This window comes from Lathyrus oleraceus, chromosome 2, assembly GCF_024323335.1.
Source record: "Lathyrus oleraceus cultivar Zhongwan6 chromosome 2, CAAS_Psat_ZW6_1.0, whole genome shotgun sequence".
In the NCBI taxonomy this organism is placed as follows: domain Eukaryota; kingdom Viridiplantae; phylum Streptophyta; class Magnoliopsida; order Fabales; family Fabaceae; genus Lathyrus; species Lathyrus oleraceus.
Genome location: NC_066580.1, coordinates 342,142,223 through 342,163,578, shown reverse-complemented (window position 1 = coordinate 342,163,578; position 21,356 = coordinate 342,142,223). Strand labels below are relative to the sequence as shown.

The 21,356-nt window shown below is 31.7% G+C and overlaps 1 protein-coding gene across 1 annotated transcript; it reads right to left on the bottom strand.

Moving 5' to 3' along the window:
* Window positions 1–7,020: 7,020 nt before the first annotated feature.
* Window positions 7,021–7,956, bottom strand: LOC127123157 (transcription factor GTE12-like). Its single transcript, XM_051053405.1, has one exon. The coding sequence runs from the start codon at window positions 7,954–7,956 to the stop codon at window positions 7,021–7,023; it is 936 nt and encodes a 311-aa protein (XP_050909362.1).
* Between the last annotated feature and the right edge of the window lie 13,400 nt (window positions 7,957–21,356).

Genomic DNA, 21,356 nt, shown 5'->3' with positions numbered 1-21,356 from the left:
CACAACTAAAATTTTGAAATGTTGAAATTTCCCCTCATCTACCAACCTGTGCACCCCTGACTTTTTTATTTTACGTGACAAAGTTGTAAAGTGAAAATCACGTGGCAAAGTTGTGAAGTGAAAATCAAGTGGCAAAGTTGTGAAGTGAAAATCACGTCGTTGATTGCTCTATATATTTCCAAAAAAATTCTATCACACGCAGCTCAGATTCAGCTTCTTTCTCAAATTTCCTTCACAACTTTGCCACGTGATTTTCACTTCACAATTTTGCCACGTGATTTTTACTTCACAATTTTCTCTCCTAAACGTTTTTTTATTTTTTAATTTAACATTGCGAAGTGATTTTCACGTTACAACTTAAATTTAAAATTTTTCAAATTTCCCCCATCTGCCAACCTGTATAAGTCTGATTTTTTTATTTTCTTTCTTTTACATTTCTCGTGTGCAATTCCGACTCTCAATTTCTGTCTGATTCATCGTCGGAAACCATGGAAAGTAGGGATGAAGACGATGAATCTTTGTTTTGTGCGAGGGTAGAAGATGACGATGAAAAGGGGAAAAGGTGAAAGAAAGTGTGTAGTCTCCTGATACCATATTATTATAATTGAGAACTGATAACAAAATAGGGTCATTTGTCCTAGAACTGTATTGAATTATGAATCACACATTGTTACAAAAAGGAAAGTCTTATACTATATAAAAAAAATATATTAGACCATAACAAGTAAAAACCACTGAGCTCAATATTAGACAAGATAGCCCAAATAAAAAAAAGCTAATTATCTAATACTATGTGGATGTCAGAACTACAACTAAAAAACCCAAAAGATGAAATAATCGATGAAATAATCTCTGCAATAAATCGAACTAGCCGGCCGAACCAACCGACTTATCCAAAATATCGTAATCCAAAAAAACGGATTTATAAACGGACGAAATTAGGTCTTCAAATCAAAATTGTGATTTAAGTCAGATTAAGATTTCGGGTCCGCCACCGCCTAAAATCATCTGGTTGTCCACCCCTGAATTAGATACAGGGGAAGCGATCCAAATCACTATCTTTCAACTATTTTTTTCGAATCCAATGCTCATAATATTTTATGAGATTGAACTTTTGATTGACAAGATGTAAGGATGAATGATTTACACTAAGTGAAATTAAAAAATTTATTGAAATGTCTCGTCACTTAAAATCGGATCATTTTAAATTTAAACATTTAAAATAAATTTAGATTTCGTAAAATTAATAGACAACTAATGTTAGGGATAAGAAGAATGTCATTGACAATAAAAACAAATATATATTATAAATAATTAAATATTAATGTAGTAAACATTTTTTATGGTTTTTTAATACCATGTATTTAAAAAGAAATGTATTAAAAAAACTTAATGCTAAAAACTTAAAAGATTTAACTCATTTCTAAGGTAATTCAAATTCGCTTTCATTTCAGATTTCTAAACGTATCCTTCTGCACTTGGGTCTTGTTCTCTTTTCCATGTTCAATGGGATGTGTTTACAAAATTTCATTATTTGAATTTGTGAGAAATTCAATCTATCAACCTGGACAAAACATCTACAGTAATCATATTCATCCTGCATAAATATTGAATTGAAGTAAGAAAATATGAGAATGTTTAATTATCCAAATTTTATTTGCATTACCTTGTTGATTGATCGAGTAAAAAATATCTTCCTCTGTTAAGTGGTGTCTATGCAATACGTCTTACGGTCATTCTACCACAACAACAATAAACAATAATTGTTAGAAAAAATATTCTACGATAAAATGATGAATGCCTACAATGAGATGTTGAGAGATGATGAATGCCTACCGATATAGATGATTTGGAATTTTGAAATGTAAAAATTGGTAATGATAATGCTTTAATTTGTTTAAATAGGAATTAAAATATGAATTATTAAATTAATCACAATAAGAAAAAATTTCTTCAACCACGTGATATAGTGACGCGAAAATCACGTGGCAAAAAAGGAAGTTGGGACGTGATAATCACGTCGTTACATGTTTTTATTATTAAAAAATTGAGAGTCAGACTTGCACATGGGAAAGACTGGAAAAAAATCTAAATTTTTTTATAACATGGCAATTAGGTCGCAACTTTGTCACGTGAAAATCACGATAATTTCAAGATCGATCCCACAGATCCAATCTTGAACCCTAGAAACCCTTTTTATCTTTATCCTAGTGAGAACCCTAGCGCCACCCTAGTTGCACCACCTCTCGATGATAACAATTATCAACACAGTAGTAAATTCATGCGTTGTGCCTTGACATCGAAGAGAAAAATCCCTTTCATCAATGGTAATCTCCCCAAACCAACCTTCTCTGATCCGAATTACGAGTTATGGGATCGTGCGAATAGTATGGTACTTTCTTGTATCAATCGTACCCTTTCACCTCACACCGCATAAAGCACCATTTGCTTTGATTCCACTTTCGATCTTTGGGGAGATATTAAAGAACGCTTCACCAAAGGTAATCACTTTCGATTCTCCGTGATCTGCATTCCATTCAACAAAGTGATAAATCTATGTCTACATACTTCACTGATCTCAAGATCCTTTGGGATGAATTAGAAGATTTGAGGTCAACCCCTTCTTGTTCATGCCCCACACCATGCACCTGTGATTGGGCCAAAATCGTTTGCAATTACAAGCATATGGAGTATGTTTCGTGTTTTCTGAAGGGTTTAAACGATAACTATCATAACATTCTAACACAAATCTTGCTCCTCGATCCGATTTCCAACATCAATCGCGTTTATCCGCTAATTTCTCAACAATAAGTGGTTGCTCCACCTACGTCGCACCCAACTCAACCATTATGTATGCCAACAACACCAACAATAACAATAACACTCAGGGAAAAGGTAAAGGAAACTCGAAGAATTTCATGCTATGCATCAATTGCAACAAAACAAATCATATAGTGGAAACCTGTTATTTCAAACATGGGTTTCCACCTGGATATCGTAACAAGAATACAAAGTTTTCTTTGGAGTCCAAGACTACACAGACTTAAGACAAAGAAGGTGTCATTTCTAAGGAGGATTACCAACATTAACTTCTTCTCCTCCAACAACCCCGGAAGGATCATCAACATCCCAAGACTGATAAAGTTCCTAATCCTAACAACCACATAATCTCAGGTATTATTAATAGAGGTACTGGATCTCAAATACCTTCTATGTGGATCCTTGATTCATGGGAGTCTCATCATGTATGCCCCTATATCAAGTGCATTTCAGATATTAAAGGTATTGATCCTGTTTATATTCATCTCCCTAATGGGACTCGTATTACTGCAAATTTTTATGGAACTATTATACTTGATCCCTTCTTTCACCTGCACAATGTTTTTTATATCCTCGAGTTTAGGTTTAGCCTAATCTCTATCTCTAAATATGCCATATTATATCATTTCATTCTTACACAATTCATGTTACATTCAGGATGTGTGTACCAAGCGGATGATTAAACAAATGACTCATCATAATAACCTTTACATCCTTCACAAAGTCCCTGTCCATAATTCACCCTACAATTTTGCACATCCTAATTCTTGTAACTCTGCTAGTTTTAAAGATTAAGATAATATAGATTTATCCTTGTGGCATCATCGCTCAGGACATCCTTCTAATGAGGTTTTACATAATACGTCCCAAAATATTTCTACTATCAAATACAATAAAAATTCTCTTTGCCACACTTTCCATTTAGATAAACAATGTAGGCCTCCCTTTCCTATAAGTACTTCTGTTTCATCTCATTACTTTGATTTAGTACATATGGATATATGTGGTCCTATACATGTTCCTTCTTTGGATGGTTTCTAATATTTTTTAACTATTGTTGATGACTTCACACGTTATACTTGGAATTTTATCATGACTCATAAATTTGAAACTAAATTCACATTAAAAATTTCATCATTTATTGACAAACTCAATTTCATCAAAATCATTAGAAGTGATAATGGAACTGAATTTCTTATGTCATCTTATTATGCATCTCTAGGGATCTTACATCAAAGAAGTTATATTGAAACACCTCAACAAAACTACATTGTTGAGAGAAAACATATCCACTTACGTAATGTTACTAGATCCCTTTTATTCCATGCCAACTTACCTGAATTTTTTTGGTCTTTTTCCCTTTGTCGTGCAACTTATTTGGTTAATAGATTATGCAGTCCTACCATCCAAATAATACTCCTTATGAGTTTCTTTTCAAATAACCTCCATCCTTCACACACCTTAAAACCTTTGGATGTCTTGCCTATGCTTCCACCATCACAAGACATAAGGACAAACTAGATCCTAAAGCCACAAAATGCGTATTTCTAGGTTTTTCCATGAGTATTAAAGGATATCTCCTTTTTTTATCTCAATACTAGATCCATTATCACCTCTAGAAAATTGTGTTTTCTATGAAAACACATTTCCCTACACACCTCATCCCACCACTAACAACACTTATGCTCCTACCCTTGATAATGAACAATAAACCATTCCATTCCTTTTTTACCACCTTACTTCCATATACCATCCCATCAACTCTGACCACATACCTGCAACCTTACTCCAAAAGATTGCCCTGATTCTCCCACCACCCCTCAAAATTCCTCACCTTCCAATGAGCCAATTCAACATACTGATCACACACCTACTTTTGATCCTAACACTTCTCCTAACATCACTACTATTAGGAAGTCAACTAGAACCAAATATGCACCTGCATATTTGAATGATTCTGTCTTCAATGCATATCACACATCATTTCTTATGATATTTCAAAATACATTTCATATCATCATACTTCCCATGCATATTATTCTTTCACATTTTCCATTACTACTGCATGTGATCCTGCTACTTATAAGCAAGCTAGTCTTCATCCTCATTGGATCAAGGCTATGAATGTTGAAATCCAAGCTTGAACAAACAACCACACATGGAATTTCACCACTTTACCACCAGGTAAGAAATTTATAGGTTGCAAATGGGTCTATAAGACCAAATTCAATTTATATGGCACAATAGAAAGACATAAAGCGATGTTAGTTGCTCAAGGCTTCAACCAAATTCAAGGTATTTATTTTTTATACATTTTCTCATGTTGCAAAGCTCACAAATGTAAGATTACTTATTGCCATTGCCTTCTCTTTAAACTTATGTCTTCATCAACTTGATCCGCACAATGCTTTTCTTCATGGAGTCTTGGATGACGGAGTGTACATGTATTTACCTAAAGGCATTACACATTCTTACGCAAATCAAGTTTGCAAACTTCTCAAATCTATTTATGGATTGAATTAATCAAGTAGACAATGATTTGAAAAGTTATCCAATTTTTTACTCACCAATAACTTCAAATAATGCTCTTATGGTCACTCCCTATTTATACATCAATCCAAAGAACACTTTACTGTATTGTTGATATATGTTGATGACGTTATAATTACAGGAAATAATCTGGACATCATCAATAAAGCAAAGCATACACTACAACATCATTTTCATATCAAGGATCTTGGCATATTGAAATATTTATTAGGCGTAGAAGTGGCAAGAGGTGACTCAAGATTTAATATTTGTCAACAAAAACACACATTTGATCTCCTTTCAACTGCTGGATTACTGGGCGGCAAACCTGCCATAAATCCCATGGCTCGAGACACCAAATTAAAGACAACTGATGGCATCCTATGCAAGTTCCTACTAAGTACCAAAGGCTTGTTAGACAGCTTATTTACTTACTTAACATCAAGCCTGACATCTCATATTCATGTCAACAACTCAGTCAACATATGAGTCATCCCACTGATCTTCACTACAATGCAACTCTTTTGGGTGCTACGCCATCTTTGGATGCATATTTGTTTCAAGAAGCTATTAACGATGAGATGGATTCTCTAGAATCTAGCAGGACTTGACACTTAGTAGACTTGTATCTTGGATGCAAATCAATCGGCTGTAAATGGGTTTTGAAAAATAAACTAAAACCTGATAAAATCATTGATAATTACAAGGTTCTCCTTGTAGCCAAAGGTTTTAGGCAAAGAGAAAATATAGATGTCCTTGATAATTTTTCTCCAATCACTAGAATTGCATCCATTAGGGTACTGATTTCAATTGTTGTTATTTATAACTTAATAGTACACAAATGGATGTTAAAACAACTTTTTTGTAATTTTAATATTGTAATTTTTTAACTTTTAAACAAAATGTAATTATTTATTATTTTGCTAGGGAGTTATGCCGGAGTTATTGAGGTTGAGTAATATTACTAGACATAACTAATAAAGTGATATACTTGCAGATTTTCAATTTTAACGTATCATCATAAGTGCATCATGTCATGATGGTCGTAAAATAACCAACCATGCACTAAAATATGCTCATGCTGGAAATTTTAAATGGTTTACGAAAGAAATATCTTTTTTGTTCCATTGTTGAAAATATTGTGTGTGTTGATCCTTTTTAAATGGTTTGAGTAAGTGGTGATCTATAAAAAAAGTCTGATCCATGATCAATTGGGGCTGAAATATAACAGTTTTTGTTGCTGAAAAAGTATCACATGGGGTAAACCAAGACTTATAACTTGAGTAAATGGTTAAAAAATTATACATATTGTTCAACAACAAGCACAGAATGCTGCAGCTTAGAGTTGCTATCGCATCGAGATGAAACATTTACCAAAAGATGTAATGTCATAATCTATCATTTAATTAAGCATCCTTCATTCAAATCCACTAACAAAATAGTAACAACTAACATTCATGACAGATACAGAATAATCAAATTTTAAAAGATTCAGAAACTACACATATTTTATTATTCGTTATGCAGAATTTACAAACACAAGAATAAAGAATGATTGACCATATATACTACACATTCATTGACAATAACTTGACAGATTTTAAACCACATTGCTGCTAACAGTTTATAACTTGAGAACAATTTCTATAAGAACACAACATGTTGCACTCTTTAGTATCTCTTTTGAGTGTTGCTTCTTTTTGTATCCTCAAGTTCCCACGTATTCTTCAATGACTTCCATTTGTGTTCAAAAGTGTCACTAAACTTTTTTGCAATTTGGTAAATATGATTCCTTGGAGGATACATTACCATTGCATTAGAGAACACAAGTCTCATGTCGCTAGCAAACTCATCCTCTGTTGCATACAATCTCATTTTTCTCTCTATTTCCTTCAAACCTATTGCCTTTATCTTACACTTATTAGACTTTGCTATTTTTGGAGGATCTTTCAAATCCCAACCATCTCTGTCTACCAACATCCTCTTCAATATCAACCAACATTGCCTCCTCTTAACACACTCCATCGCTTTCTTCAACCCACATTCTTTACCTCTCGTTGTTGAATCCTTCATGTTATCCTTTGGTTGAGACAAAGGTGTTGTTTTGGAAACTTGGTTCATGATCATCTTCTTGTCTTCAACAACATTGTCATTATCCTTTGGTTGAGATAAAGGTGTTGTTTTGGAAACTTGGTTCTTGATCATCTTCTTGTCTTCAACAACATTGTCATTATCCTTTGGTTGAGACAAAGGTGTCGTGTTGGAAACTTGGTTCTTGATGATCTTCTTGTTTTCAACAACATTGCCATTATTCTTTGGTTGAGACAAAACTGTTGATTTGGTTTGATAATTTGAATCAACCCAATAACAGGATACGGTTGGTTTTACAGAATCTTGAATCTTCCTTCTCTTGTTTTCATCTGTGGCACAAGAATCTGAATCGCGTTTTCTTGAACCAGGAGGATAACTGAGCTGATGAGAGTTTTTGTTAAGTTTTTTACGAGGTTGTGTGTTCGAAGGGTTAGTGTTGGGTGCTGTTGAGGAAGAAGGTTTGGTGTTATGTGACATGGATGGTTCTAAGGAAGAAGGTTTGATGTTGTCGGACATGGATGTTGTTAAGGATGAAGAAGGGTTTGTGTTGGAAGCAGTTGTGTGTAAATGTATATGATTCGATTGTTACGATATTTAATGCCAACTACTTGGAGGAGTAGATAGGTCTCTTCTAATATCTAGGGATATATCTTTTACTGGATGTTGTTTTAACAAACTTCTCAGTTAAAGTTTTATTTTATTTAAAACTATCTCTTAAAATGTTATAATAAAAAATTGAAACAAACTTCTCATTTATCGCAAAAGATATTAATTGTAACAAACTGAAGTGCGGTGTCGAGCGTAAGAGGTATTCAATTTCATACTTTAAAAAAATATTTAAAAAAACTGAAATCTTTTAAAATCTTTTTTTAAATCTTTTTTATAACAAACAAGCCTTAACATCATTTGGAAAAGTATTCTTTAATTACTGTTCAATCTTTTTACAACAAAGGATATTAATTTTAATTTTCTGTTTTGTTTTAAATTATTTATTAAAATTTCAAATATTTAATAAATATAAATGGATTTAATAAATATTTAAATAACTTAATTTTGTTTTATGTTTAAAGTGTTGATATTTAATCCATGATTATATAAATTTAAGATTTTGTATATTAAGAATTCTTCACAATAAATCACTAAAAAAATGTGTCATATACAACCGACATTTTACTGATAGTTGATTAATCTTGTGTGTGTATATGTGACATATATCTATAGAAATTTATTATATCATATACTAAAAATAACTTATAGGTTACATGGATATAATTCGTTGAAACACATGTTGATTGTGCATATAGGATTTCATGGGTATATGTCTCATCTTCTATTTTATTTTCGTTTTCTTCTTTATAGGAAAATTCATCTCCAATTCTTTATTTATCTTATTTTGGTGTTTTAGTATTTTAACTTTTCCTTTTTTATGTGTGTGTGTTTTTCTCTTTTCTTTTGTAAAACACTAGAAAAGTTATTTCCCTCCACTCAACTAAGCAATAAGATGAAAATTAAAAAGTAGTTTTTATATTTTTTACGTTATTTTATAAACAAATTCTTTTTTCTTCTTATTTTAATAAAAGTAAAAACAAAATAAATGTTGGTAAATTTAGTCAAATATATTACTTCAAACCCTAAATTGAAGGAATCTGTTTGACTTATGTAGCTCTACCCGACCTCCCAATCACACCTTTCCGGTGTTTTCAATCCGAAGTGGCTTTGATTCTATAATGTTTTTAATTTTGATTTTGATTTCACTTTTGATAAAATGAAAATTTTATGTTTATCCATGTTGTTAATCCACTTTCTTTAATATATACAATAATAAATAAATAATATATATATATATATATATATATATATATATATATATATATATATATATATATATATTATATATATTATATTATATATATATAATTTAATATTATTTATTTAAATTATATATGAAATAAAATTGTGATAAACAATCTAAAATAAAAAATAATAGATATTTTTACATGTTTAATTATTGTATCATTTCTAAAAGAAATACAAATAAACTATGAATAGAATTAAATATGCACAATTTATCAATGTAAAATAATGTCAAAAAAGAGTACATCAATTTTTTACTTAAATCTTACTAAATTTAGAGATAAATATCTTTCCATTCATAATGCTTGGTGAATCATTAATTGAAGAATACATAAATTGATACATTTTATTCATTTGTAGTAGGAAAAATAATAGAAATGAAATTGGTAAAAACTCATAAAAATGGAGTGATTTTACATTTTTTTTTGTAAAAAAAATTCAGACTATAATTAGTAAACGTTTGATTAACAAAAAAACAATATTTTTATATTATATTTTTGTATGAAAAGGTTTTATCTTACATCGTATTGAATAATTTCCCTTATATTTCTCTTTTATTTTCTACGTTAAAATGTAGTTAATTCCGTTATCTTCTAATAAAAGTTTGTTCATCATTTAATTTCTTCATAACTTCTTTAAAGCCGCAAAAGTATATAAACAACAAAGGCAATCTAAAATAAAATTCAAATGTTTACACACAAAAAATTAGAACATGTCAAATTAAAAACAAAATTAAACCAAATTAAATAGAAAAGTTTATTAATTATTATAAATTATTACTTCAATGATCATTGATGTGAAAATGCATTAATGTGAATAGAAAAGAAAGTAAAATGATAGTGTTGTGATCATGGGTTTACAAACACTATCATTGCATGGAAGTATGTGTGATAGGGTTATTCAAATGCAGGACAAACCACATTTGAACCGTTTTTACTTTGGTCATATCTTTCGTATAACTTTCATATGGTTATTCTGTGGTAAAGTGGACTTTATATATTAATTGTGAAATAAGAATCTTAATGAAGGATAATTATAGAATAGAAAATAGATATCAAAATCATGTATCCTCTTTATAAATAATTATAGATCGAGTGATTGAATAAATTTGAATGATTATAAGATCAAATTGAATTAACATATAAGGGTAGGGAAAATATTCTTATAAACCTAAACAGTTAGCTAGGATAATTTTAATTTTTTTTTAAAATGCAAAAATATTCCTTAGAATGCATTAAAAAATTCTTCTATATATGACTTTTATATACCTACATATTGGGCAAAGCTTCAATATATAACTTCATTAACCCGTCAAAACTTTCCGATGCAAGAATTGTTTATTATTTACCTAAACCACGTTAAAAAAAGCTTAATATGAATGAATAGTTAAAAATATTCATCAAATCATTTATTATAAAATAATAATAATTTTCTATTATATTACTTTGTTATCAAAACCGTCTAAAATCACGTGATATTCACGTTACAACGTGAAAAATCACTTCATAACACATTTTTAGCAACATGAATTTTCACGCGGCAGAAACTCGTGTGACAACTCTGTTGCGTCATGAAAATCACGTCGCATTTTGTCACGTGAAAATCACGTCGAAATAGTGTGGCACGTGATATTTATGACACAATATTCTGGACAAATGTTCTCACTATATAGTTGTAATTCAATAGTAGCAGTGAAGGCAGAAAATGTTACAATGAGTTGCGACGTGATTTTCATGTGGTAAAATTGTGAAGTGAATATCACGTTACAAAATAATTTTATTTTTAAAATAAAAAACTATTAAAAATATATATAAATAGAATAATATATTATGAAAAATAACATTTTGTTTTAAAAAAAATCTATTCAAATATTTTAATAAATTACTTGTGGATTAACTATATATTTATTTTAGTAAAATTATGTTTTAAAAATTTATCCTACGATAACAACAACCAACAATCTAATATATATATTTAAATCTGGAAAAAAAATTGCTTAAATACTTCAATGAAGATGAGAAAAACGCTTGAATCTTGAGCTTGATGATTGAATCTTGAAGAACTTTTTTAACAATGTTAGTTATAAAATAAAAATAAAATCAACACAATATTTAACAAATAAAAAATAGAAAAATGAAATGAAATATTTGGGCCTTCTTGAAATACCTTTTAATTTGAAGATAAAAATTGAAAGTTGGAATTTGAGAAAGAAGAGGAAAAATGTTGGAAGAGGAAATCGATGAAGGAGGAAAAATTGAAAGGGGGAATTTGAGAAAGAAGCTTAATTTAAGCAAAGAGAAAATCTGCAAATATATAGAGCAATCAGCCACGTGATTTTGACTTCACAACTTTCCCTCCTAAAGTTTTTTTTTTGAATTTAACGTTGTGAAGTGATTTTCACGTCACAACTAAAATTTTGAAATGTTGAAATTTCCCCTCATCTACCAACCTGTGCACACCCTGACTTTTTTATTTTACGTGACAAAGTTGTAAAGTGAAAATCACGTGGCAAAGTTGTGAAGTGAAAATCAAGTGGCAAAGTTGTGAAGTGAAAATCACGTCGTTGATTGCTCTATATATTTCCAAAAAATTTCTATCACACGCAGCTCAGATTCAGCTTCTTTCTCAAATTTCCTTCACAACTTTGCCACGTGATTTTCACTTCACAATTTTGCCACGTGATTTTTACTTCACAATTTTCTCTCCTAAACGTTTTTTTTTTTTTTAATTTAACATTGCGAAGTGATTTTCACGTTACAACTTAAATTTAAAATTTTTCAAATTTCCCCCATCTGCCAACCTGTATAAGTCTGATTTTTTTATTTTCTTTCTTTTACATTTCTCGTGTGCAATTCCGACTCTCAATTCTGTCTGATTCATCGTCGGAAACCATGGAAAGTAGGGATGAAGACGATGAATCTTTGTTTTGTGCGAGGGTAGAAGATGACGATGAAAAGGGGAAAGGTGAAAGAAAGTGTGTAGTCTCCTGATACCATATTATTATAATTGAGAACTGATAACAAAATAGGGTCATTTGTCCTAGAACTGTATTGAATTATGAATCACACATTGTTACAAAAAGGAAAGTCTTATACTATATAAAAAAAATATATTAGACCATAACAAGTAAAAACCACTGAGCTCAATATTAGACAAGATAGCCCAAATAAAAAAAAGCTAATTATCTAATACTATGTGGATGTCAGAACTACAACTAAAAAACCAAAAGATGAAATAATCGATGAAATAATCTCTGCAATAAATCGAACTAGCCGGCCGGCCGAACCAACCGACTTATCCAAAATATCGTAATCCAAAAAAACGGATTTATAAACGGACGAAATTAGGTCTTCAAATCAAAATTGTGATTTAAGTCAGATTAAGATTTCGGGTCCGCCACCGCCTAAAATCATCTGGTTGTCCACCCTGAATTAGATACAGGGGAAGCGATCCAAATCACTATCTTTCAACTATTTTTTTCGAATCCAATGCTCATAATATTTTATGAGATTGAACTTTGATTGACAAGATGTAAGGATGAATGATTTACACTAAGTGAAATTAAAAAATTTATTGAAATGTCTCGTCACTTAAAATCGGATCATTTTAAATTTAAACATTTAAAATAAATTTAGATTTCGTAAAATTAATAGACAACTAATGTTAGGGATAAGAAGAATGTCATTGACAATAAAAAACAATATATATTATAAATAATTAAATATTAATGTAGTAAACATTTTTTATGGTTTTTAATACCATGTATTAAAAAGAAATGTATTAAAAAACTTAATGCTAAAAACTTAAAAGATTTAACTCATTTCTAAGGTAATTCAAATTCGCTTTCATTTCAGATTTCTAAACGTATCCTTCTGCACTTGGGTCTTGTTCTCTTTTCCATGTTCAATGGGATGTGTTTACAAAATTTCATTATTTGAATTTGTGAGAAATTCAATCTATCAACCTGGACAAAACATCTACAGTAATCATATTCATCCTGCATAAATATTGAATTGAAGTAAGAAAATATGAGAATGTTTAATTATCCAAATTTTATTTGCATTACCTTGTTGATTGATCGAGTAAAAAATATCTTCCTCTGTTAAGTGGTGTCTATGCAATACGTCTTACGGTCATTCTACCACAACAACAATAAACAATAATTGTTAGAAAAAATATTCTACGATAAAATGATGAATGCCTACAATGAGATGTTGAGAGATGATGAATGCCTACCGATTTAGATGATTTGGAATTTTGAAATGTAAAATTGGTAATGATAATGCTTTAATTTGTTTAAATAGGAATTAAAATATGAATTATTAAATTAATCACAATAAGAAAAAATTTCTTCAACCACGTGATATAGTGACGCGAAAATCACGTGGCAAAAAAGGAAGTTGGGACGTGATAATCACGTCGTTACATGTTTTTATTATTAAAAAATTGAGAGTCAGACTTGCACATGGGAAAGACTGGAAAAAAATCTAAATTTTTTTATAACATGGCAATTAGGTCGCAACTTTGTCACGTGAAAATCACGATAATTTCAAGATCGATCCCACAGATCCAATCTTGAACCCTAGAAACCCTTTTTATCTTTATCCTAGTGAGAACCCTAGCGCCACCCTAGTTGCACCACCTCTCGATGATAACAATTATCAACACAGTAGTAAATTCATGCGTTGTGCCTTGACATCGAAGAGAAAAATCCCTTTCATCAATGGTAATCTCCCCAAACAACCTTCTCTGATCCGAATTACGAGTTATGGGATCGTGCGAATAGTATGGTACTTTCTTGTATCAATCGTACCCTTTCACCTCACACCGCATAAAGCACCATTTGCTTTGATTCCACTTTCGATCTTTGGGGAGATATTAAAGAACGCTTCACAAAGGTAATCACTTTCGATTCTCCGTGATCTGCATTCCATTCAACAAAGTGATAAATCTATGTCTACATACTTCACTGATCTCAAGATCCTTTGGGATGAATTAGAAGATTTGAGGTCAACCCCTTCTTGTTCATGCCCCACACCATGCACCTGTGATTGGGCCAAAATCGTTTGCAATTACAAGCATATGGAGTATGTTTCGTGTTTTCTGAAGGGTTTAAACGATAACTATCATAACATTCTAACACAAATCTTGCTCCTCGATCCGATTTCCAACATCAATCGCGTTTATCCGCTAATTTCTCAACAATAAGTGGTGCTCCACCTACGTCGCACCCAACTCAACCATTATGTATGCCAACAACACCAACAATAACAATAACACTCAGGGAAAAGGTAAAGGAAACTCGAAGAATTTCATGCTATGCATCAATTGCAACAAAACAAATCATATAGTGGAAACCTGTTATTTCAAACATGGGTTTCCACCTGGATATCGTAACAAGAATACAAAGTTTTCTTTGGAGTCCAAGACTACACAGACTTAAGACAAAGAAGGTGTCATTTCTAAGGAGGATTACCAACATTAACTTCTTCTCCTCCAAACCCCGGAAGGATCATCAACATCCCAAGACTGATAAAGTTCCTAATCCTAACAACCACATAATCTCAGGTATTATTAATAGAGGTACTGGATCTCAAATACCTCTATGTGGATCCTTGATTCATGGGAGTCTCATCATGTATGCCCCTATATCAAGTGCATTTCAGATATTAAAGGTATTGATCCTGTTTATATTCATCTCCCTAATGGGACTCGTATTACTGCAAATTTTATGGAACTATTATACTTGATCCCTTCTTTCACCTGCACAATGTTTTTTATATCCTCGAGTTTAGGTTTAGCCTAATCTCTATCTCTAAATATGCCATATTATATCATTTCATTCTTACACAATTCATGTTACATTCAGGATGTGTGTACCAAGCGGATGATTAAACAAATGACTCATCATAATAACCTTTACATCCTTCACAAAGTCCCTGTCCATAATTCACCCTACAATTTTGCACATCCTAATCTTGTAACTCTGCTAGTTTTAAAGATTAAGATAATATAGATTTATCCTTGTGGCATCATCGCTTAGGACATCCTTCTAATGAGGTTTTACATAATACGTCACAAAATATTCTACTATCAAATACAATAAAAATTCTCTTTGCCACACTTTCCATTTAGATAAACAATGTAGGCCTCCCTTTCCTATAAGTACTTCTGTTTCATCTCATTACTTTGATTTAGTACATATGGATATATGTGGTCCTATACATGTTCCTTCTTTGGATGGTTTCTAATATTTTTTAACTATGTTGATGACTTCACACGTTATACTTGGAATTTATCATGACTCATAAATTTGAAACTAAATTCGCATTAAAAATTTCATCATTTATTGCCAAACTCAATTTCATCAAATCATTAGAAGTGATAAGAACTGAATTTCTTATGTCATCTTATTATGCATCTCTAGGGATCTTACATCAAAGAAGTTATATTGAAACACCTCAACAAACTACATTGTTGAGAGAAAAGATATCCACTTACGTAATGTTACTAGATCCTTTTATTCCATGCCAATTACCTGAATTTTTTTGGTCTTTTTCCCTTTGTCGTGCAACTATTTGGTTAATAGATTATGCAGTCCTACCATCCAAAATAATACTCCTTATGAGTTTCTTTCAAAGAACCTCCATCCTTCACACACCTTAAAACCTTTGGATGTCTTGCCTATGCTTCCACCATCACAAGACATAAGGACAAACTAGATCCTAAATCCACAAACGCGTATTTCTAGGTTTTTCCATGAGTATTAAAGGATATCTCCTTTTTATCTCAATACTAGATCCATTATCACTCTAGAAAATTGTGTTTTCTATGAAAAACATTTCCCTACACCTCATCCCACCACTAACAACACTTATGCTCCTACCCTTGATAAGAACAATAAACCATTCCATTCCTTTTTTACCACCTTACTTCATATACCATCCCATCAACTCTGACCACATACCTGCAACCTTACTCCAAAAGATTGCCCTGATTCTCCACCCACCCTCAAAATTCCTCACCTTCCAATGAGCCAATTCAACATACTGATCACACACCTACTTTTGATCCTAAACTTCTCCTAACATCACTACTATTAGGAAGTCAACTAGAACCAAATATGCACCTGCATATTTGAATGATTCTGTCTTCAATGCATACCACATCATTTCTTATGATATTTCAAAATACATTTCATATCATCATACTTCCCATGCATATTATTCTTTCACATTTTCCATACTACTGCATGCATGTGATCCTGCTACTTATAAGCAAGCTAGTCTTCATCCTCATTGGATCAAGGCTATGAATGTTGAAATCCAAGCTTGAACAAACAACCACACATGGAATTTCACCACTTTACCACCAGGTAAGAAATTTATAGGTTGCAAATGGGTCTATAAGACCAAATTCAATTTATATGGCACAATAGAAAGACATAAAGCGATGTTAGTTGCTCAAGGCTTCAACCACAATTCAAGGTATTTATTTTTTATACATTTTCTCATGTTGCAAAGCCACAAATGTAAGATTATTATTGCCATTGCCTTCTCTTTAAACTTTGTCTTCATCAACTTGATCCGCACAATGCTTTTCTTCATGGAGTCTGGATGACGGAGTGTACATGTATTTACCTAAAGGCATTACACATTCTTACGCAAATCAAGTTTGCAAACTTCTCAAATCTATTTATGGATTGAATAATCAAGTAGACAATGATTTGAAAAGTTATCCAATTTTTTACTCACCAATAACTTCAAATAATGCTCTTATGGTCACTCCCTATTTATACATCAATCCAAAGAACACTTTACTGTATTGTTGATATATGTTGATGACGTTATAATTACAGGAAATAATCTGGACATCATCAATAAAGCAAAGCATACACTACAACATCATTTTCATATCAAGGATCTTGGCATATTGAAATATTTATAGGCGTAGAAGTGGCAAGAGGTGACTCAAGATTTAATATTTGTCAACAAAAACACACATTTGATCTCCTTTCAACTGCTGGATACTGGGCGGCAAACTGCCATAAATCCCATGGCTCGAGACACCAAATTAAAGACAACTGATGGCATCCTATGCAAGTTCCTACTAGTACCAAAGGCTGTTAGACAGGTATTTACTTACTTAACATCAAGCCTGACATCTCATATTCATGTCAACAACTCAGTCAACATATGAGTCATCCCACTGATCTTCACTACAATGCAACTCTTTTGAGTGCTACGCCATCTTTGGATGCATATTTGTTTCAAGAAGCTATTAACGATGAGATGGATTCTCTAGAATCTAGCAGGACTTGACACTTAGTAGACTTGTATCTTGGATGCAAATCATATGGCTGTAAATGGGTTTTGAAAAATAAACTAAAACCTGATAAAATCATTGATAATTACAAGGTTCTCCTTGTAGCCAAAGGTTTTAGGCAAAGAGAAATATAGATGTCCTTGATAATTTTTCTCCAATCACTAGAATTGCATCCATTAGGGTACTGATTTCAATTGTTGTTATTTATAACTTAATAGTACACCAAATGGATGTTAAAACAACTTTTTTGTAATTTTAATATTGTAATTTTTTAACTTTTAAACAAAAATGTAATTATTTATTATTTTGCTAGGGAGTTATGCCGGTTTATTGAGGTTGAGTATATTACTTTGCACATCCTAATTCTTGTAACTCTGCTAGTTTTTAAAGATTAAGATAATATAGATTTTATCCTTGTGGCATCATCGCTTAGGACATCCTTCTAATGAGGTTTTACATAATACGTCACAAAAATTTCTACTATCAATACAATAAAAATTCTCTTTGCCACACTTTCCATTTAGATAAACAATGTAGGCCTCCCTTTCCTATAAGTACTTCTGTTTCATCTCATTACTTTGATTTAGTACATATGGATATATGTGGTCCTATAATGTTCCTTCTTTGGATGGTTTTAATATTTTTTAACTATTGTTGATGACTTCACACGTTATACTTGGAATTTTATCATGACTCATAAATTTGAAACTAAATTCACATTAAAAATTTTCATCATTTATTGCCAAACTCAATTTCATCAAAATCATTAGAAGTGATAATGGAACTGAATTTCTTATGTCATCTTATTATGCATCTCTAGGGATCGTACATCAAAGAGTTATATTGAAACACCTCAACAAAACTACATTGTTGAGAGAAAACATATCCACTTACGTAATGTTACTAGATCCCTTTTATTCATGCCAACTTACCTGAATTTTTTTGGTCTTTTTCCCTTTGTCGTGCAACTTATTTGGTTAATAGATTATGCAGTCCTACCATCCAAAATAATACTCCTTATGAGTTTCTTTTCAAATAACTCAATCCTTCACACACCTTAAAACCTTTGGATGTCTTGCCTATGCTTCCACCATCACAAGACATAAGGACAAACTAGATCCTAAAGCCACAAAATGCGTATTTCTAGGTTTTTCCATGAGAATTAAAGGATATCTCCTTTTTTTATCTCAATACTAGATCCATTATCACCTCTAGAAAATTGTGTTTTCTATGAAAACACATTTCCCTACACAACCTCATCCCACCACTAACAACACTTATGCTCCTACCCTTGATAATGAACAATAAACCATTCCATTCCTTTTTTACCACCTTACTTCCATATACCATCCCATCAACTCTGACCACATACCTGCAACCTTACTCCTCAAGATTGCCCTGATTCTCCCACCACCCCTCAAAATTCCTCACCTTCCAATGAGCCAATTCAACATACTGATCACACACCTACTTTTGATCCTAACACTTCTCCTAACATCACTACTATTAGGAAGTCAACTAGAACCAAATATGCACCTGCATATTTGAATGATTCTGTCTTCAATGCATATCACACATCATTTCTTATGATATTTCAAAATACATTTCATATCATCATACTTCCCATGCATATTATTCTTTCACATTTTCCATTACTACTGCATGTGATCCTGCTACTTATAAACAAGCTAGTCTTCATCCTCATTGGATCAAGGCTATGAATGTTGAAATCCAAGCTTGAACAAACAACCACACATGGAATTTCACCACTTTACCACCAGGTAAGAAATTTATAGGTTGCAAATGGGTCTATAAGACAAATTCAATTTATATGCACAATAGAAAGACATAAAGCGATGTTAGTTGCTCAAGGCTTCAACCAAATTCAAGGTATTTTTTTTTTTATACATTTTCTCATGTTGCAAAGCTCACCAATGTAAGATTACTTATTGCCATTGCCTTCTCTTTAAACTTATGTCTTCATCAACTTGATCCGCACAATGCTTTTCTTCATGGAGTCTTGGATGACGGAGTGTACATGTATTTACCTAAAGGCATTACACATTCTTACGCAAATCAAGTTTGCAAACTTCTCAAATCTATTTATGGATTGAATTAATCAAGTAGACAATGATTTGAAAAGTTATCCAATTTTTTACTCACCAATAACTTCAAATAATGCTCTTATGGTCACTCCCTATTTATACATCAATCCAAAGAACACTTTACTGTATTGTTGATATATGTTGATGACGTTATAATTACAGGAAATAATCTGGACATCATCAATAAAGCAAAGCATACACTACAACATCATTTTCATATCAAGGATCTTGGCATATTGAAATATTTATTAGGCGTAGAAGTGGCAAGAGGTGACTCAAGATTAATATTTGTCAACAAAAACACACATTTGATCTCCTTTCAACTGCTGGATTACTGGGCGGCAAACCTGCCATAAATCCCATGGCTCGAGACACCAAATTAAAGACAACTGATGGCATCCTATGCAAGTTCCTAAAAGTACCAAAGGCTTGTTAGACAGCTTATTTACTTACTTAACATCAAGCCTGACATCTCATATTCATGTCAACAACTCAGTCAACATATGAGTCATCCCACTGATCTTCACTACAATGCAACTCTTTTGAGTGCTACGCCATCTTTGGATGCATATTTGTTTCAAGAAGCTATTAACGATGAGATGGATTCTCTAGAATCTAGCAGGACTTGACACTTAGTAGACTTGTATCTTGGATGCAAATCAATCGGCTGTAAATGGGTTTTGAAAAATAAACTAAAACCTGATAAAATCATTGATAATTACAAGGTTCTCCTTGTAGCCAAAGGTTTTAGGCAAAGAGAAATATAGATGTCCTTGATAATTTTTCTCCAATCACTAGAATTGCATCCATTAGGGTACTGATTTCAATTGTTGTTATTTATAACTTAATAGTACACCAAATGGATGTTTAAACAACTTTTTGTAATTTAATATTGTAATTTTTTAACTTTTAAACAAAAATGTAATTATTATTATTTTGCTAGGGAGTTATGCCGGAGTTATTGAGGTTGAGTAATATTACTAGACATAACTAATAAAGTGATATACTTGCAGATTTTCAATTTTAACGTATCATCATAAGTGCATCATGTCATGATGGTCGTAAAATAACCAACCATGCACTAAAATATGCTCATGCTGGAAATTTTAAATGGTTTACGAAAGAAATATCTTTTTTGTTCCATTGTTGAAAATATTGTGTGTGTTGATCCTTTTTAAATGGTTTGAGTAAGTGGTGATCTATAAAAAAAGTCTGATCCATGATCAATTGGGGCTGAAATATAACAGTTTTTGTTGCTGAAAAAGTATCACATGGGGTAAACCAAGACTTATAACTTGAGTAAATGGTTAAAAAATTATACATATTGTTCAACAACAAGCACAGAATGCTGCAGCTTAGAGTTGCTATCGCATCGAGATGAAACATTTACCAAAAGATGTAATGTCATAATCTATCATTTAATTAAGCATCCTTCATTCAAATCCACTAACAAAATAGTAACAACTAACATTCATGACAGATACAGAATAATCAAATTTTAAAAGATTCAGAAACTACACATATTTTATTATTCGTTATGCAGAATTTACAAACACAAGAATAAAGAATGATTGACCATATATACTACACATTCATTGACAATAACTTGACAGATTTTAAACCACATTGCTG